The sequence below is a fragment of the Nannizzia gypsea genome, genomic scaffold (genome assembly GCF_000150975.2).
Source record: "Nannizzia gypsea CBS 118893 supercont1.10 genomic scaffold, whole genome shotgun sequence".
NCBI classification, from domain to species: domain Eukaryota; kingdom Fungi; phylum Ascomycota; class Eurotiomycetes; order Onygenales; family Arthrodermataceae; genus Nannizzia; species Nannizzia gypsea.
The window spans coordinates 363,287-379,326 of record NW_003345192.1 but is presented as its reverse complement, the minus strand read 5'-3'; the positions used below and the strand labels follow the sequence as shown (position 1 = coordinate 379,326).

Genomic DNA, 16,040 nt, shown 5'->3' with positions numbered 1-16,040 from the left:
TAGTTATTTATATATCCTGCTGCTGTACTGCATGTACCAGTTAAATAGCCAACCAGCCCAGTAAGCCACAGGAACTGCGACGAAGCATTGGCAGCTTGGATCTTCGCACTCTCAAGAGACAAGACAAAGAGTGCATGCTGGCGGCTGCGTATCGAACAGGCATTTGGCCTAGGCCGAGTGGTACAGGATGCACAACTCCAGGAGAGAGCAGTACGGCGTACAAAAGAGCAGATACCTGGATGTGCCAATATCCTACATGATAAGGAATGTTCATGGAAGGATCTCTTTATGCACCGCAGGCACTGTCGTCTGTTTGGTTACTCAGTAACCATGGAGTATTCTGCTGCAATAAGTGTTGTACATACAGCTGGCTTCTTTCAATGCCGTAGGAGTTTGCTGTACTCGCTACACGGCAGGGGTACACTGCTTCTCGCAAAGACGAGGCGATGTGCCCTACGGACGAGTCGGAAGCCGACTCGATTCAATGTTGGACAGCATCATATAACCACAGAACCACAATATACACCTAGTCAATCTCGGTTCTGGAGTCCCCGGCCGTAGATGTGGTTGGGCGATTAGTTATAGCCCAGGGAGTCATGGGGTTGCCCCTTTTCGGGACCGTCATTTGGATAGCAGACAGACGTCCCATCCATATATCTAGCCTTTATAGAAGACAAAGGAGAAGACAACTTCCAATTTCAAATATAAACCGTTACATACGGAAAAAGTGAAACTCCGCCTGAAGATTTAGCCAGGAAAACATATAGAAGGTCGCGGTTAAGGTTGGTTATAACCTCCGCTACAGATAACCCCGATATTTCGGGGTGTACGCCAAGAGGCCCCCAAATAACTCGGTTATTTGTAGCTTATACACTACATAGATAAGCAGCTGGTTGAGCTTTAGGTTAGTTATAGTTAGTATGATAAGTCCTTAGCCAATTAATGAATGACTTAAGTATTATATAATACCAAATATATCGCCCTCCCTGTGTACATTACAGAGGTAAAATGGGGAAGCTTTTTAAACAAGCTCATAATCCTGGATACATGTGGTCTTGGCATAAACACCATAGTAACCGGGGTTATAACCAAAGGGCCTCCAAATAACCACTAGAGACTATAGCTTCACCAGGAGCTAATAAGAGCCTTCACACTTTTCCTTTCCTTCTCACTTCTTTTCCTATGAGTTTTTTCTTCGAATTGTCGACCACTTAGCTAGTTGAATTGAACTGCGTTTGGTCGTGTCGTTAACAAAATAAACCAATACACCATATCGAGATCAACAATAGATCTTAGCTTTACATAGGGATCAACATCGGAGACCCATTGATAACTTATCAAGAGGAGCGCAAATTCACAATACTTCACACCTTAGCGCAGAACGTGCGGAACATAGTGGCATGGTATGGAGTGCGCTGGCCGGGACATGGAAACCGATCTAAAATCTTACATGCATTGAATATGGTCAGATACCCTTATTTCGTAGGATTACAATTTCGTAGGATCACTATCTTTGTAGGATCACCGATTTTGTAGGATCATTTCCGTAGGATCATTTCTTTCGTAGGATCAATTCCTCTCTCTTGTGCTTATGCATGTCCAGTAGCTAGTGAGTACGAGTAAAGCGAACATTGATGACTGCTACAGCAGCTCGAATATAAAAACCCTTCTTCCGCTGCCCTTCATCTGCATAGCTCATCAGCAAGATACTCCAGATGCTAGCAAATTAAACCGTCTTTCACCTTGCACTCTATCATTCCAACTTCAAGAATCTCTCGCCTCTTCAAAATGCGTTTCTCCATCACTTCCGCCATCGCTATCATGGCTGGTCTCACTGCTAGCGGATCAGCCTTCGTTATTGACACCTATAGTGGCACCGGCTGCGGCAATGTCGTCCAAACCGACGTCAACATCTGGGATAACACCTGTGCGACTTGGCCTGAAGGTTTCCAGTCTTTCAGGATCAGAGTCTGGGGCGGTAGTCATCAGATGGGGTACTTCTTCGCGCCCGATAACTGCGGGAGCCTTCCTGGGTCTATTGGCCAAGGCTATGTGGATTCTACAACCTACGACTACAAGCTTGGAGACTGCTATCATTTCAACGGTGCATCTGCCAATGCGATTGCTTCGTACGCTGGTTGATAAGTATAGGAATCCAACGAGGTAAGCTCTTATGTCACGATAGTTTTAAGAGAAGCTAACTGTATCCTAGAAGTATAGTGGCATTGTGAATTGTTGCAAGGAGGAGATATGGGGAGAAAGAAGGATTCATTCATTCATCCTGAATAGGATAGACCTCATTCACCTTTCCTTCACTAGTTAACCAGTTAGTCTAACACATATGACTTAAGCTTCACCGCACGTGGCTATACATCTCCCCTGTAAGGCACTTCTACAAGAAGCCCAGCAATCAGTTCCTTTCTAATAATATATATATCCTTGCTCCCTCGCACTTCTCTTCTCTCCGTGCTCTCGCAGCGTATTATAGGCGCCGTCTACTTAGTAGTTAATGCAAGCAGGGTGCAAATGTTGGGACTCCTAATTAGCTAAGTGCAAAGGAAGAATACAAGCGCACTCCTAGAATTGGATCGACTCCAATATCCATGGGGACGGACATTATTTACATCGATGTGAGCAACCCCGGAATCCCTCCTTGCAACTTCATTCAACGCGGCTCGGGCCGTGGCTTGGCTTCGGCGCGGGGGCGATGACATCGATTTTCTAAGTATTGGCGTTTCCGAAGGGACACAGGGCACGTGACCTCGTTCCTCTAACTAACTAATAACCAGGGGTTTATATGGGCCTAGACGAGTTTGGAAACATGAGATAAGTTGCCTGGATCGGCGCCACCACCACTTCATAAAACTGTTGGCGGAACTGGGCGAATTCAAAGTCCTTGCAGACGTCCCGGCCCCGAAAGCGAAATCTCACACATCGCTCAGTAGCATATCCATAAGAGTCTCCTGCTATACGGTAAACCTCATCAAGGCTGCCGATGGCAGCCCGATAGACGTCAAGGATTGAGGTATGCAATAGGACTGATTTGTTGGTACACAGCTCTATAAGGAAAATTCCGAGTGCAAAGATAGTTCTGTTGGGGATAAGGTCCTCCAGATCATGCGGGGGCTGCTCCTCCCTCGGTGCTGTGGGCGGAGAGAATATATCTGATATACAGGGGTACTGTGAGAGGATCTCGCGGCCACTTCTTGTTTTCTCGATGAAAATGGCCACTTGCTTTTGATACCACTGTTCACTACACCAGGGGCTTCCACCGAGGTGCAGGACAGACCACGAAATGGAGGCGGCGATGCCGTATCTCTGTTTTGCCGATAGGAAGAGCCAAGGGTCTTGTTGCTGTGGCTGCCTATGAACTAGAGACAGAAGAGGGATCACTTTGACGATGTTTGGCGCATTCGTTTGGTGGTGGGCAAGGGAGAATTGCCTATCTTGATCGTCGCCTGGGATTTTGAGGTTGCCTGTTAGTTTACACTTTGCTTGCAGAGCAGCACAGAGACAGGCTATCTCGCTACCTCCCGAGGCTACCACCGCGGCCACTGTCTGTGACGAACTAGGAGCAGTGGAAGGAGGAGGAGGAGAAGGAGCTATCACTGTGCATTTAGTAACAGTGGTTTCTCAGAGAGGGGTCTTTGCTCACTTACTGCTTGTGGCGGAGGGTTTTGGTTGAGATGGAACTGTCCGAGACTTTGAGTAGGTGGCTTTGAACTGCACGAACTTGGACCTGATCGATGAGGACGGAGAACGGGCTCTAGGTGGCGGTGACGGCGGAACCAGCAACGCAACGTGTGGCTTAGCTTGCTGGGTAAGTGACTCCAAAGTGAAGTGCAGCTCTCGCCATGAAATTGGGTGTTGCGGCGGCGCGCTGGGATGGTAAGAAATGGCAACCTTGAACGGTTTGTTCACATCTGCCTCATAGGCCGGCCAGTCGAGATTGATAGCCGCTTGGTGAGGCGTTGGACAGGCGCACTGGAACCTAGATCTCAGGGCATGGTGAAGGGAACCCAGGCACTGGCGGATGGAGTCGCAGCGTTGAAGGCTGAAACAGCGCCTCAGATCCTGCACCTTGCCGCTGTCATCTTCCGCGGGAATCTCTGCCTTTTCGAGAGCGTTCCTCAGGTCTTCGTTCCAATGCCTGAGGTCGTCAACCAGCTTATTACGCTTTCTTGTGCTGACACTGTTTTTCACTCTGCGCCATTCCCACTGGACTTTCTCGGGCAGGCCGTTCGGCTACGTATACGTCAGTACCGCCGTGCTGCCAATACTACTAAGGAACCGGTTAGGTTTAAGGTATTTTATACTTTCCCATTGACAACATCAATCTCTAGCTTCCTCAGGAGAGTAGCCGTGACGTTTCCATGTTCTGGATAATGACCATCAGACTGTGGGACATCGCGGGAAACTTGGCCTCCAGGCATTCGCGCAGCTCATCAATCGACGGCTCGATCAAACCGATGTTTCTGAGCGTCGTCTGGAGCTGTTTGTGCTGCATATCCAACCTGGCCCGGAAAGTCTCTATCGAGACATGGTAGTTGTGGAAGGTCTCGTAAGGCTCTGAATATTTCTCTAGTGCCCAGAGTACGAGAGGGATGCCAGAGAGAACCAGGCCGGTGATTTCAGCCATGGCCGCACGCTGTAGTCTCAAGTCAGGGGATAACCATACAGTACGTCCTCTTCGTCGAAAGCATCGCCTTTTCAACGGTCATGATAACGAACCCCGCCTGACGCAAGATTCAGCCTCGCGCGGATGCGGGATGTGCCGATAAAATACACCCCTTGTCCCCGGGCTTTAGGGAGAGCATCTCCGGTGGTATAACTAGCTAACTAAGCTCCTTAGGCGGGCCGTCTCAACAAAAAAGTTAACAAATTTACAAATTCAATAAGCAATGTAGCGAGACTTGATCTTTGAATTGCATACACCTGCTTAGGTAAGGCCGAGTCACGTGATAAGAAGTGCCAAGTTCCCGGTAGTCGCGAAATCCAACCGGTTGAAGTGATGCAACAAGTTGATGTAAACAGGAATTCTAGGCAGCAGATAATTATTTGCATGTCAATAACTGGCCTGGACTAGATATATATGCTGTAGGCTACGTGTTGTAGTTTGAGCTAGTATCATAATGTCGTCCGCAGCGTTGAAAGCGATAGACACACGCGAGATACAGCATCTTCATGCTGTCGTGGACATGGGCAGGTAACTAGTTAATGGACCGGACAACGGATTTATCCCCTCTACAAGTGCGGGCTAACTATAGAGTAGCAATGGGATTCGGTTCTCAATCTCAGACCTGTCTCCTGTGACGCAGCGGATCATGCCAACGGTCTTCCAGGACCGCGCAGGCATCTCGCTCTATGATGCGCAGTTTGGGGCTGAAGGTAGCACCAGACGGCCGATTCCTGACCAAGTCCGGGACCAGATCGTTTCGCGGTTACTGCGATTCAAGGTGACCTGCGAAGACTTTGGAGTGCCAGCAAAGAACATCCAGGTGCTTGCTACAGAGGCTACCAGGACAGCGCCCAACTCGGCGGACTTTCGGGCTGCTATCTACCGGGCCACAGGATGGGAGGTGACCATGCTGCCCAAGGAGGAAGAAGGGCGAATCGGAGGACTGGGGATTGCATCCAGTCTGTCCCGGGTCGAGGGCCTGGTCATGGACCTCGGCGGCGGCAGCGTGCAGCTTTCATGGATGATTTTTAACCCAGACAGCGCTGAGATTCAGTCATACCCTGCGGGATCGATTAGTTTCCCGTACGGGGCTGCTGCGTTGACCAGGAGACTAGATGAAGCGCAGAAGCTAGGAGATGAAGCCATACGGCAGCTAAAGGACGAGATGTTAGGCTGCTTTCGAGGCGCTGTCGCTGCTCTAGAGCTGCCTGCGAGTCTACAGAGCAGAATAGGGAATGATAGCAAGGATGGTGGCCTTGATCTGTATCTCAGTGGAGGAGGATTCAGGGGCTGGGGGTATCTTCTGCTCAGCCAGTCCGCTGTCAGCCCCTATCCCATCCCGATTCTCAACGGGTTCAGTACCGACCGATCACGGTTCCTCGACACCTCTGCAACTGTCAGTACCCTGTCCTCTGACTCGACTATCTACGGCGTTTCGGCCCGCAGAGCCACGCAGGTGCCGGCAGTAGCGTTTCTCATTAACGTCCTAGCAGAAAGCATCCCGTCAATACGTACGATCCACTTCTGCCAGGGAGGTGTGCGTGAGGGTGTGCTGTTCGACAAGCTGGCACCAGAGGTTCGACAGCAACATCCGTTAGTTGCTGCTACAGCGCCCTTTAGCACCGGCTCTGCCTCAGAAATTGCTTTGTTGCTGCGGCAGGCCATCCCCTACGCAAGCGAAAACGATGCATCAAACCTGTATGCGCCTCCGCCAGCAATTACTACCCCGGGATTCATTGAAGCCCTAGCGAACTCGATGTACATGCACTCGTCTGTGCCGAGAGCGTCGTATGCAAGTACAGCCTTACATTCTACAACAACCGGTATTCTTGCATATGCACACGGCCTCTCTCATACAGACAGAGCTATGCTTTGTCTTGCGCTCTTTGATCGATGGTCAGGCGACGTCTCCCCTTCGGACGAGCTGTTCCTCCACCGGATTCGGTCGATTCTCACCCTGCAGGAGGCCTGGTGGTGCCAGTATATCGGTCGAGTGGCCGGTCTGGTAGGCAGTATGTACCCAGCTGGGGTGATCAAAGGTGACAATGCTCGGATCAGCTTTCAGGCCAGGCTATCTCATCGCCAGACCAAGAAGGGGTTAACCAAGCATATACTGCATTTCGTAGCTAAGATACCGGATTCGAAGCACCCTTCGTTTGACGGTGAGTCTGTCACGGCCGGGCTGAAGAAGATCAAGCGGACTGGGAAGAAAGGTGAGCATCTACGCGGTGATGAACATGACGAGGCTGATCTACTGGAGCCAGAGGATGAGCACTGGCGACTGAAAGTAGAGACCGAGCTGGACTGCATATAGTTCAGGCTTGAGACGTACTTGGGGCTCATAGTTATTGATTGGTACTGCTAAAGCAATACGAAATGTCTCTCTATTGACTATCAAACTGTCCACCAGTGGAAGCAGTCTCACCATCTAACTCCACTACGCCTTTCTAACGCGAGATACATATCTGTCTATGTCTACCGAGAACGAGCAGCACCCATGCCACCTGCTGTACTACCCGGTGGTGGGCCAGGAGGAGGGCCAAGGGAGTCTTCGGATCCATCGGATAGTGTACCATCATCATCGAATTCATCATCAGAGTCGTCCAGCTCAAGCGGCGGGCCACTATTTACGCCTGGACGCTCCCAAGACGGAGTATACAATGGCAGACCCCGTGGTGTAGCAGTCGCAGATGAAGGCCCAGGAGCGTCTGGCTGTGGTCCAGCAGTCTCAAGTCTCCTCCATTTTGCCATGCAAGCCTCACAGATGCCTCTGATGTCGTTAATTAGGATGGCCGGCTCAGCATTACTGCCCCCGCCCTCTGAGACGTTTCGCTCGATTGCCGTCTGTACCGGTTCCTCTTCATGGCCGCACTCCCAGCGATCCTTGGACAGGTAGAACTCTTTCTTCCGCCCGGGTACAGGGTTGGCGATGTCTGGGTTCTGCGCAAGGATAGTGTCGTAGTCTTCCCACTCTGCAAACTGGGGGGTGACAGGTCTCAGGTCTGGGTTGGCTACTATGGCGGCCTCGAGCTCCGCGGTTGCAGCAGCTCCACCATCGTCTGGGACTGTAGATGCAGATCTCTGGTTGTTGTTACTGTTAGTTCTGTTGGTGTCTGGCTCTGAGCCGGAATTGCTGGGAACGAGGGACATATCGACAGCACGAGCAAGGCTTTATCAGGGGCATCAGCAAAGAGTTCCCGAGAGGAATACTCCTGAATGTCTGGTAGAACGGTGTCATGAACAGTCTCTGAGCGTCCATGGCCATTTTATAACTACATATACTGCCGTCATTCCGAGGACTTTGGTAGTAACACCAGCATCTTCACCAACATCTTCACCAGCAAGACAGACAGCCAGGGCAGATCTGTGAAATAGCCCTGATTATGCCAATTTATCACTTAATATCTCAACTGCTAAGAGTCACTAAATGTCTGGAAGCGAAAGCTACACTTATTTAGCGCCCACATACGGCTACCAATATCACCACCACCACCCCTGGGTAAATTTCTGCCTCTTCAACTAACACCCCCTTCACTGATAGTCTCCGGAAGGGCTCCGGTTAACTCTTGCATGGCTGGCCTTTGCCTCCCTGCCCCTGCCCGCTCGGTACAGCAGCAAGAAGAATAAGCAAAACCGTCTACCAAATACTGAGTTAAGTATATCCAGGGATATACCAGATAATCAAATCAACGCAAATCGATAACAATCCCGGATGCCGGATGACTAAACCCCCACCAACGATCATGTTAGTTAACTTAGTATTTTCTTGCTATAAAAAACCCCGCAGGCCGTTTTCTCCTGCTGCTTCTTCTTCTTTTCTTCATCATCAAAAAATCGTCTTCGTAGCCGGACAATTCAGCATCAATTGCACTTTGTCTAGTGATAGCATCTCCATCGAGACTCACAGGTGACTCTTCGTCGACGTTTCCCCCCTTTCCTCTACTGCTTCGTAGTTGCATGCTAACCGCCGTATAGAACGAACAACATCAAGACCGGTACATCTCTCCAAGATGGAGGTCATGACTCCCCAGACGCTGGGAAGAATATCCAACGAATGGTCAAGGTATCTCGAATATAACAACTCGTGTGCATGAACCGGTGTTCGTTGTCCTCGATGTCTTCGTCCTGCACCCAACTCTGCCTTGCCGCTTCGTCTCGCGGATGGTCCAGAGAGGTGCAAGAAGCATCGAGGCTTCGTTCTGAAATTATACGGTCCGAACTTGATCTGGATAATACCAGCGAAAGGATCATGCTTCCCCCCTCCCCTCGTCTCCCTCTGGCTCTATCTCCAGGGGGACGATGAAAGCACTGCTGTTGGATCGTCTAACCTCGTCTAGTCTTCCGCCGTAAAACACCCCTATATCAACACCAACTTCAGCAAAGATGGTTCCCCCTCCAACTGCTACTCTTACTGAGACCGTTGCCTCTGTTGGCAATGCCGTGAGAGACAACTTCGCCGGCGAGGGTAACACCCTGGCCCAGGCTGCCCCTGAGGCCAGCTCTGGCTCTGGATACGCCCTGCTGGACGAATTTGCCGGCAAGTGGGAGGAGTTCAAGTTTGCTCCTATCCGCGAGAGCCAGGTCTCCAGGGCCATGACCAGCCGTTACTTCAAGGACATGGACACCTACGCCGAGAGTGACATCGTCATCGTTGGTGCCGGTTCCTGCGGTCTCAGCACTGCCTACGTCCTCGGCAAGGCCCGTCCAGACCTCAAGATTGCTCTCATCGAAGCCTCTGTCTCCCCTGGTAAGCCCGCCCCTTATCAATGGTTTCTTTCGATAGATCATCAGTTCAACTAACGGGAAATAGGTGGTGGTGCCTGGCTCGGTGGCCAGCTTTTCTCTGCCATGGTCCTGAGGAAGCCTGCCAACCGCTTCCTCGATGACCTAGGTGTCCCATACGAAGAGGACGCCAGCAACCCCAACCTCGTCGTCATCAAGCACGCCGCCCTCTTCACCTCTACTTTGCTCTCCAAGGTGCTCTCGTTCCCCAACATCAAGCTCTTCAACGCCACCTGCGTTGAGGACCTGATCACCCGTCCTCGTGCCTCTGAGGCCTCGGGCTACCAGATCGCTGGTGTCGTCACCAACTGGACACTCGTCACTCAGCACCACGACGACCATTCCTGCATGGATCCCAACACCATTAATGCTCCCCTAATCATCAGCACCACTGGCCACGACGGCCCATTCGGTGCTTTCTGTGCCAAGCGTCTCGTCTCCATGTCTGCCCTCGAGAAGCTCGGAGGCATGAAGGGTCTGGACATGAACTCCGCCGAGGAGGCTATTGTTAAGAACACCCGTGAAGTCACTAAGGGTTTGATCATCGGTGGAATGGAGCTCTCTGAGATCGATGGATGGCACCGTATGGGCCCCATCTTCTCTGCTATGATGCTCAGTGGTCTCAAGGCTGCTGAAGTTGCCCTTGAAATCTTCGAGGAGCGAAAGAAGGAATGCGCTGCATAAATGCCTTTCTCATGTATTTACTAAACTTGTCACGACGATACCGAATGATGACGGGAGGAAAAAATTGTTGTCTTCGACCGATGAGGAAATAATAGTTTGTATGTCTGACTTGGTCATACACTTCGGGCTTAACTAGTATACGCTCATTAGCAATATTATCTAAACTTGTACTCTCTCCCCTTCACATTATATTATATATATCATATCATTCGTAAACCAAAGTCATCACGCCTGGCATAAAACAAAACGAACAAACAGAAACTAGACGCCTGCTAGTGGGCATTCTTTGTGGGTGACCTGAGATCTTCCTCTATATCCAGTCCAAGACCCAACACTGTCCGTCTGGTATTCTTGATCTCCCACTGGAACTCCTTGAGCGCTCGTATCTCGCTACTCATGAACAGTCCACCGATAAGCCCATCGATAATGCCGGCAGATAAGCTAAGCGTGCTGACAAGACAGAGGATGAATGAAACGTATGGGTAAGGTGCCCACCATGTTCCAACAAAACACCCAATGGATACTGCTATTGAGATGAGGAAGTGGCCTAGTCTTGCTCGTCGCTGGAACCGCTCTCGCACCATGTAGACAGATATCATATCCAAGATATCATCATACACATCGGCCGATAAGGCAGGGACGGGTTGCTTGGTAGCTTCCGGGGGTAGATTAGAGGTTTGTCGTAATATAGCATAATCATTGATTGCTGTGTTGGGGCCGGTGTGACTCTGTATCGGCAAGAAGAGAGAAGGTGCATTGTCGTCGTCGTCTACATCGCTGGAGGGTTTCCGTTCAGTCCGATACACGGGCGGATGGGCCCTGACAACAGTGGCTTCGACGGAGAAATGGTCACTTAGAGAACAATGAAGCGTTGGATGACGCTCCATCATGCCCACGCGAGCTGAATGAATATTCCATTTCCACGACGAGGAAGATGGAACGGCGTTATCAGTGTGGTTGAGGTAAGAACCGTTACCTACAAAGATATAATCCAGCCTCTTTGCATACGGGTCTGGTAGACTCCCGTCAACACTAATATGGCCCTCTCGAGCCAACCGTTTCTGGTCCGTCTTGGACCACCGCCAGGTATTAAATGCTCCATCACACGTCGCTCCGTTTTCAAGAATATTGAAATCCGCACTCGGAATTGGCTTGTTCCGCGCAATCTCGACATCATCTATTGCTGCACCGATAGACGACTCTGGCCGTAGATAGCGCCATACATCTGTCACAGGGGCGTGAGCAGTAATTAGACGATGTGCAAAGGACAGAGGAAGCATGTTGAAGTCTCCAAGACCGATGACCAGATGCCCTCTCTCCGCAGCGCCCCGCATCAGCTTGGCTATTTCCCACGCCTGAGCTGTGCGGTGGCAGATGTACGAATCGTGCGGCTCCCGCTCGTATGGGGCGTGTAGATGTGTGCAAAACACTGCGGCAACATCCTTTGAGCCTGGCCCGATCCTTATCCTCGCGTATGCCACTCCCTTGCCCACAAACCAGTCCCCTCGAAAGAAGGCCGTGGGTCGTCCGTTCAGGGGGTACTGGAACATACTGCTCTCCTCAATTGGCCATTTCGACAGAATCGCCAGCCCTCCACCAAATATTCCGCTGTGGTAGAACTTGCCATAGGGCAGGATATGTCTCGTCTCGTTGCGGATCGCATTATAGTCTTCCTGCGTCCAGCATTCCTGTAGTCCAACTATTTCAGGGGGGAAATCGGCGTTGGCGAGGCGCTTGCCGATCTCCAGCAGCCTCTCGCGGCGGAACTGGGAGATGTACTTTAGGCCCCAGCAGTTGAAACTGATGATGTTGATTTTATGAGGCGACTCATCGCTATATTGCAGGGTGGTCATGCTGACAGTAGCAGTGTCCTGTAATAATAATGCAAGTGATGATTGCTCACAGCGCACGAAACACGGGTTCCCAGCACAAACTGAAACCGCGCGAGTCCTAGCGGCCACCGTTCAATCGCAGACCTGTCCAATTGTCACTCGCGGCGCCTTTCCTGCGCAATTCTTGTGCCTCTTTCTTCAGCTCCTCAGATCCTCGAACGCGTGCGAGATGCTCATGAAAGGAGTGGAAGTCGTTTTGTTTTTCCGTTTCAGGAAATCAAGAACACTCCAAAGAGCCGCGAGTCACGTGAGAGAATCCTCGATCCGATCTGGGGTAAGAAAAATGAGGATAAAAACACAAACAAGATACGACTTTGGACTGGAGTATAGTTAATATTTTAATATACGTCCATTTTATCTTTCAAGTACATTTTATTACTGTCGAATTCCTACTGTAAACGCCCATATCAAGCTGCTGTTTCTCGTGATTATGTAATGACACCAAAGTAGAGCCGCATGTCATGTGATATAAATAAACACCTGCTCACCGCCTTAAAATGGCGCTCTGCTATTGGCTAATAGCTTATAAAGCTTAATTCTGCCATTTTCAAGGATCGAAATTCAAGCAGAAACACAAGCAAAGAAGACGAAGACAAGACGAAGAAAAGGAGAGGGACGAAGAGAAGAAGTGAATAAAAAGGTAACTGACATGGAGGAAGAAATCCCGCCGACGAAGAAGCGCAGACTAGACGATGGCACTCCTCGGTCCACAGACGGCAGTTCGTCGGACGAGCTTGAGGGAGACGCGGATACTGGCCGCCGCAGAGGTAGCTGGAGCAGAGATCCACGACCACAATCGCCGACCTACCGTTCTCCAAGGGTGAATAAACGATCGTCAAGGTCGCGGAGTGTGTCCGGTAGCGGCGGTGAATTCGCTGGGGATGTAAAGGCGTCCTGGCGATCTCGGTCAGGCTCTCGTGCACGCTCACATTCACGGTCTCCTTCTCGATCCCCATGTTCAAGGTCAATATCACGATCTCAGACTCGTTCTCACGGTACAAGGAGCAGGTCGACGTCTACAGCGAAGGAGAGGAGAGTAGAAGGATCTGGCCGGGAATCGGTGGATGGCCGGGAGTACAGCGGGATTGACTTAGAGGATGAAGGGCAGACAGCTCGGAGACGAGAGAAGACTCCCAAGCCAACCACGCCTCCACCGCTGCTTCAGCCGGAATGCCTTCATTATAAGGAGAAATTTGTGCTAAAGGGTCATCAGCGGGGTGTTTCTGCGGTGAAGTTCTCCCCTGATGGGACAATGGTAGCAAGTTGCTGTAAGAGAGGCCTTCCCTTGGATGAACGTGATTCCACTAACTAGTTCGAATAGCTGCCGATGCGACGATAAAGATATGGAACACAGCTACAGGGAGTTTGATTCACACTTTTGAGGGTCATCTGGCAGGGATATCTACTATATCTTGGAGCCCGGACGGGGAGACAATTGCATCAGGGTCGGACGACAAGTCAATACGGCTCTGGGATGTGATAACGGTTTGTACACACCCATACACGGGACAACCACCGCTATGCGGCTCAGCTAGGTGCTAATACAGACTATTTATAGGGGAAACCGTATCCGAATCCGTTTGTCGGTCATCACAACTACGTCTACTCGATTGCCTTTTCCCCCAAGGGGAACATGATGGTCAGCGGCTCATACGACGAAGCAGTCTTCATATGGGACGTACGGTCTGCCCGAATCATGCGTTCTCTACCCGCACACTCAGATCCTGTTGCGGGCGTTGACTTTGTCCGTGACGGCACGCTCATAGCCTCCTGTGCCAGTGACGGCCTTATTCGGATATGGGATTCAGCAACCGGACAGTGTCTGCGCACGCTCGTCCACGAAGACAACCCGCCAGTTGCATCGGTGAAGTTTTCGCCGAACGGAAAATTCATCTTAGCCTGGTCGTTGGATGGATGCGTTCGGTTATGGGACTATGTGGAAGGACGGTGTATAAAAACGTACCAAGGCCACACCAATGAAAAATACAGCATTGCAGGCACATTTGGACAGTATGGGCATCGGCGGCCCTCTATTTCTTCTCTAAAAAGGCCAAGAGAGCAGCAGATGAATATCGAAAAGGAGTATGCTTATGCAGCGAGCGGGAGTGAGGACGGCAGGATACTGTGCTGGGATGTGATAAGCAAGAAGACCTTGCTGGACCTGGCAGGCCATTCTGACGTTGTTCTTGGGGTAGATGCTTTCTCGCCGTCCACAATGGATCAGAAGAGACTTATGGCTAGCTGCGGCTTGGATCAGACTGTGAGGATATGGGAAGAGGAGGAGGAGGAGGATGATACAGGTGAACCGAGAGGGGAAGAGAAGGCATCTGATGCCCAACGGGACAATGACACACCTGTGGAAAAACCAGGCGATGAAGACGCAACTATGAATGCCGTTGGAGATCTTGAGGTCAAGGCAGAGAATGTAGGCTCGGATATGGAAGACCAGACTCCTGTGACGGACAAGGCCAGCAATAGCATGGACAGTGACGGCGATTTGGTTATGGGATAAGACAGTCATCAGCCACCGGCTTTTTATGGGGTTATGACTGTGATGGATATGATAACCGCATATAACTAACATACTCATGTTATACTGGATATTCGCACCCAAGTCATCAATCAAGCATATATGCTTTTTGTCTACACGGCGACCAGCACCAACGACCGTATATATGCCCGTCTGCTAAATGATATATATGCGTATATATATGGGAGGATGTAACGATGAATCTAGGCATTTTCAACGACTTCAACGTCCTGCTTACGGACTTGTGCGTTCATACCAGCGACCTTATTCTTCGTGGCCTCAGACTGGATTTGCTCTTCGGTGACCAGGCCGGCCACCCTGGCCTGCTCTTCAACACTCAATGGCGCAATAACATTCTCTTCAGTAAAGTAGTTGGTCTCCTTGACGTAGACGATCAAGACGTAGACCATACCGATAACCCCGATCACATAGAGTCTGCCGCCGTTAGTATTATGGCCAATATCAACACCAACAAACTACTCAAACAAGTAACTAACAGGGACCGACTCACGAGAATTGAAGAGACAGCTGGCCCACAAAAGGCACATTCTGAGCAGCCATGACGAAGGAGAGACAGATTCCCAAACTGAGAGTCCCCTTAAAGACGCCTCCAAACTGGGCTAGCTTCGACGGATCATTGGTAAGGGCGCTGACAACCCACTCGATGGTCATCTGGTAGGCAGCATAGATAGCACCGAAGAGCAGGAAGAGAGCAAACATGCCGCCGAACTCTGGGTCAGTCCAGTCCTTTGCCTGGGGCTTCTTAAGGCTGGCGATGTTGTTGATATCAAGCCAGGCGTATAGACCAGCGCTGGCACCGACAGATACAGCGCCGATGACGGCCACACCAATGAAGCCTCTGGTCTTACGGTTCTTGACCTGTCGGTTATCTAGGATACAGACCATGATCCAGGGCATGAAGACCTGGATTGAGTGGAATGCTAGGTTGTTTATTGACCGGGTCCTCAGGTTGAAGTAGAATGCTAAGCCAGAAGTTAGCACAGCACTACAATAACTACCTAGGTATGTATCTAGAGGAGCATGTAACGGCATCACATACCGTTGATACTGCTGACCAAGGCGAGGCCCATCTCGCAGCCCAGGATGGCAGGGAAGAGGATGAACATCCGGGGGTCAAAGAAGGCCCTGGCCATGGCCTTTGAGCTCAACAGACAGCTTGGGGGGTTTGAAGACGGCGATAATGGGGTTCCCATCCGCGCGGACGACCTTTCTGCGATCGACCAGGGAAGGAAGAACGCCAGGGAAAAACGGGCAGACAGTGGATGGCCGTAAACGTCCCCGTAAACAGCACTCGAGACGCCGACGGGCTTTTTGCTGGGGGAAGTTGGCAGCAAAGGCGATGATGGCGCCCACAGTCGCGGCCAGTCGACCGCAGCATCCACTGGATTACTGATGAACTAGAAACGCCATTAAGCATGAATCTACCTACTCATCGGAACTGGGGGGGGTTACC

General features: G+C 50.8%; 8 protein-coding genes across 8 annotated transcripts in view; 4 read left to right on the top strand and 4 right to left on the bottom strand.

Moving 5' to 3' along the window:
* Nucleotides 1–1,788: 1,788 nt before the first annotated feature.
* On the top strand, nucleotides 1,789–2,142 carry MGYG_08745 (hypothetical protein; the record flags this gene model as incomplete). The annotated part of the gene is made up of 1 exon (XM_003169151.1): nucleotides 1,789–2,142. One exon carries the CDS (start codon nucleotides 1,789–1,791, stop codon nucleotides 2,140–2,142), a length of 354 nt encoding a protein of 117 aa, XP_003169199.1.
* Nucleotides 2,143–2,793: 651 nt separating this feature from the next.
* On the bottom strand, nucleotides 2,794–4,639 carry MGYG_08744 (hypothetical protein; the record flags this gene model as incomplete). The annotated part of the gene is made up of 3 exons (XM_003169150.1): nucleotides 2,794–3,602; nucleotides 3,660–4,245; nucleotides 4,391–4,639. The coding sequence occupies 3 exons, from the start codon at nucleotides 4,637–4,639 to the stop codon at nucleotides 2,794–2,796; spliced, it is 1,644 nt and encodes a 547-aa protein (XP_003169198.1).
* Nucleotides 4,640–5,132: 493 nt separating this feature from the next.
* MGYG_08743 (retrograde regulation protein 2) lies at nucleotides 5,133–6,992 on the top strand (the record flags this gene model as incomplete). The annotated part of the gene is made up of 2 exons (XM_003169149.1): nucleotides 5,133–5,206; nucleotides 5,273–6,992. 2 exons carry the CDS (start codon nucleotides 5,133–5,135, stop codon nucleotides 6,990–6,992), a joined length of 1,794 nt encoding a protein of 597 aa, XP_003169197.1.
* A 161-nt stretch (nucleotides 6,993–7,153) lies between these two features.
* Nucleotides 7,154–7,828, bottom strand: MGYG_08742 (hypothetical protein; the record flags this gene model as incomplete). Its single annotated transcript, XM_003169148.1, has 1 exon — nucleotides 7,154–7,828. One exon carries the CDS (start codon nucleotides 7,826–7,828, stop codon nucleotides 7,154–7,156), a length of 675 nt encoding a protein of 224 aa, XP_003169196.1.
* A 1,233-nt stretch (nucleotides 7,829–9,061) lies between these two features.
* MGYG_08741 (thiazole biosynthesis enzyme) lies at nucleotides 9,062–10,144 on the top strand (the record flags this gene model as incomplete). Its single annotated transcript, XM_003169147.1, has 2 exons — nucleotides 9,062–9,425; nucleotides 9,489–10,144. 2 exons carry the CDS (start codon nucleotides 9,062–9,064, stop codon nucleotides 10,142–10,144), a joined length of 1,020 nt encoding a protein of 339 aa, XP_003169195.1.
* Nucleotides 10,145–10,416: 272 nt separating this feature from the next.
* MGYG_08740 (inositol phosphosphingolipids phospholipase C) lies at nucleotides 10,417–11,997 on the bottom strand (the record flags this gene model as incomplete). Its single annotated transcript, XM_003169146.1, has 1 exon — nucleotides 10,417–11,997. One exon carries the CDS (start codon nucleotides 11,995–11,997, stop codon nucleotides 10,417–10,419), a length of 1,581 nt encoding a protein of 526 aa, XP_003169194.1.
* Nucleotides 11,998–12,685: 688 nt separating this feature from the next.
* MGYG_08739 (hypothetical protein) lies at nucleotides 12,686–14,548 on the top strand (the record flags this gene model as incomplete). Its single annotated transcript, XM_003169145.1, has 3 exons — nucleotides 12,686–13,304; nucleotides 13,358–13,521; nucleotides 13,595–14,548. 3 exons carry the CDS (start codon nucleotides 12,686–12,688, stop codon nucleotides 14,546–14,548), a joined length of 1,737 nt encoding a protein of 578 aa, XP_003169193.1.
* A 221-nt stretch (nucleotides 14,549–14,769) lies between these two features.
* MGYG_08738 (hypothetical protein) overlaps nucleotides 14,770–16,040 on the bottom strand; it is a gene marked incomplete at both ends in the record, with an annotated part of 1,932 nt that continues 661 nt past the window's right edge. Inside the window, 3 exons of the mRNA XM_003169144.1 lie at nucleotides 14,770–15,001; nucleotides 15,078–15,549; nucleotides 15,627–15,984. Of these exons, the coding sequence (XP_003169192.1) occupies nucleotides 14,770–15,001; nucleotides 15,078–15,549; nucleotides 15,627–15,984 (1,062 nt within the window). The remainder of the gene's footprint in view (nucleotides 15,002–15,077; nucleotides 15,550–15,626; nucleotides 15,985–16,040) is intronic.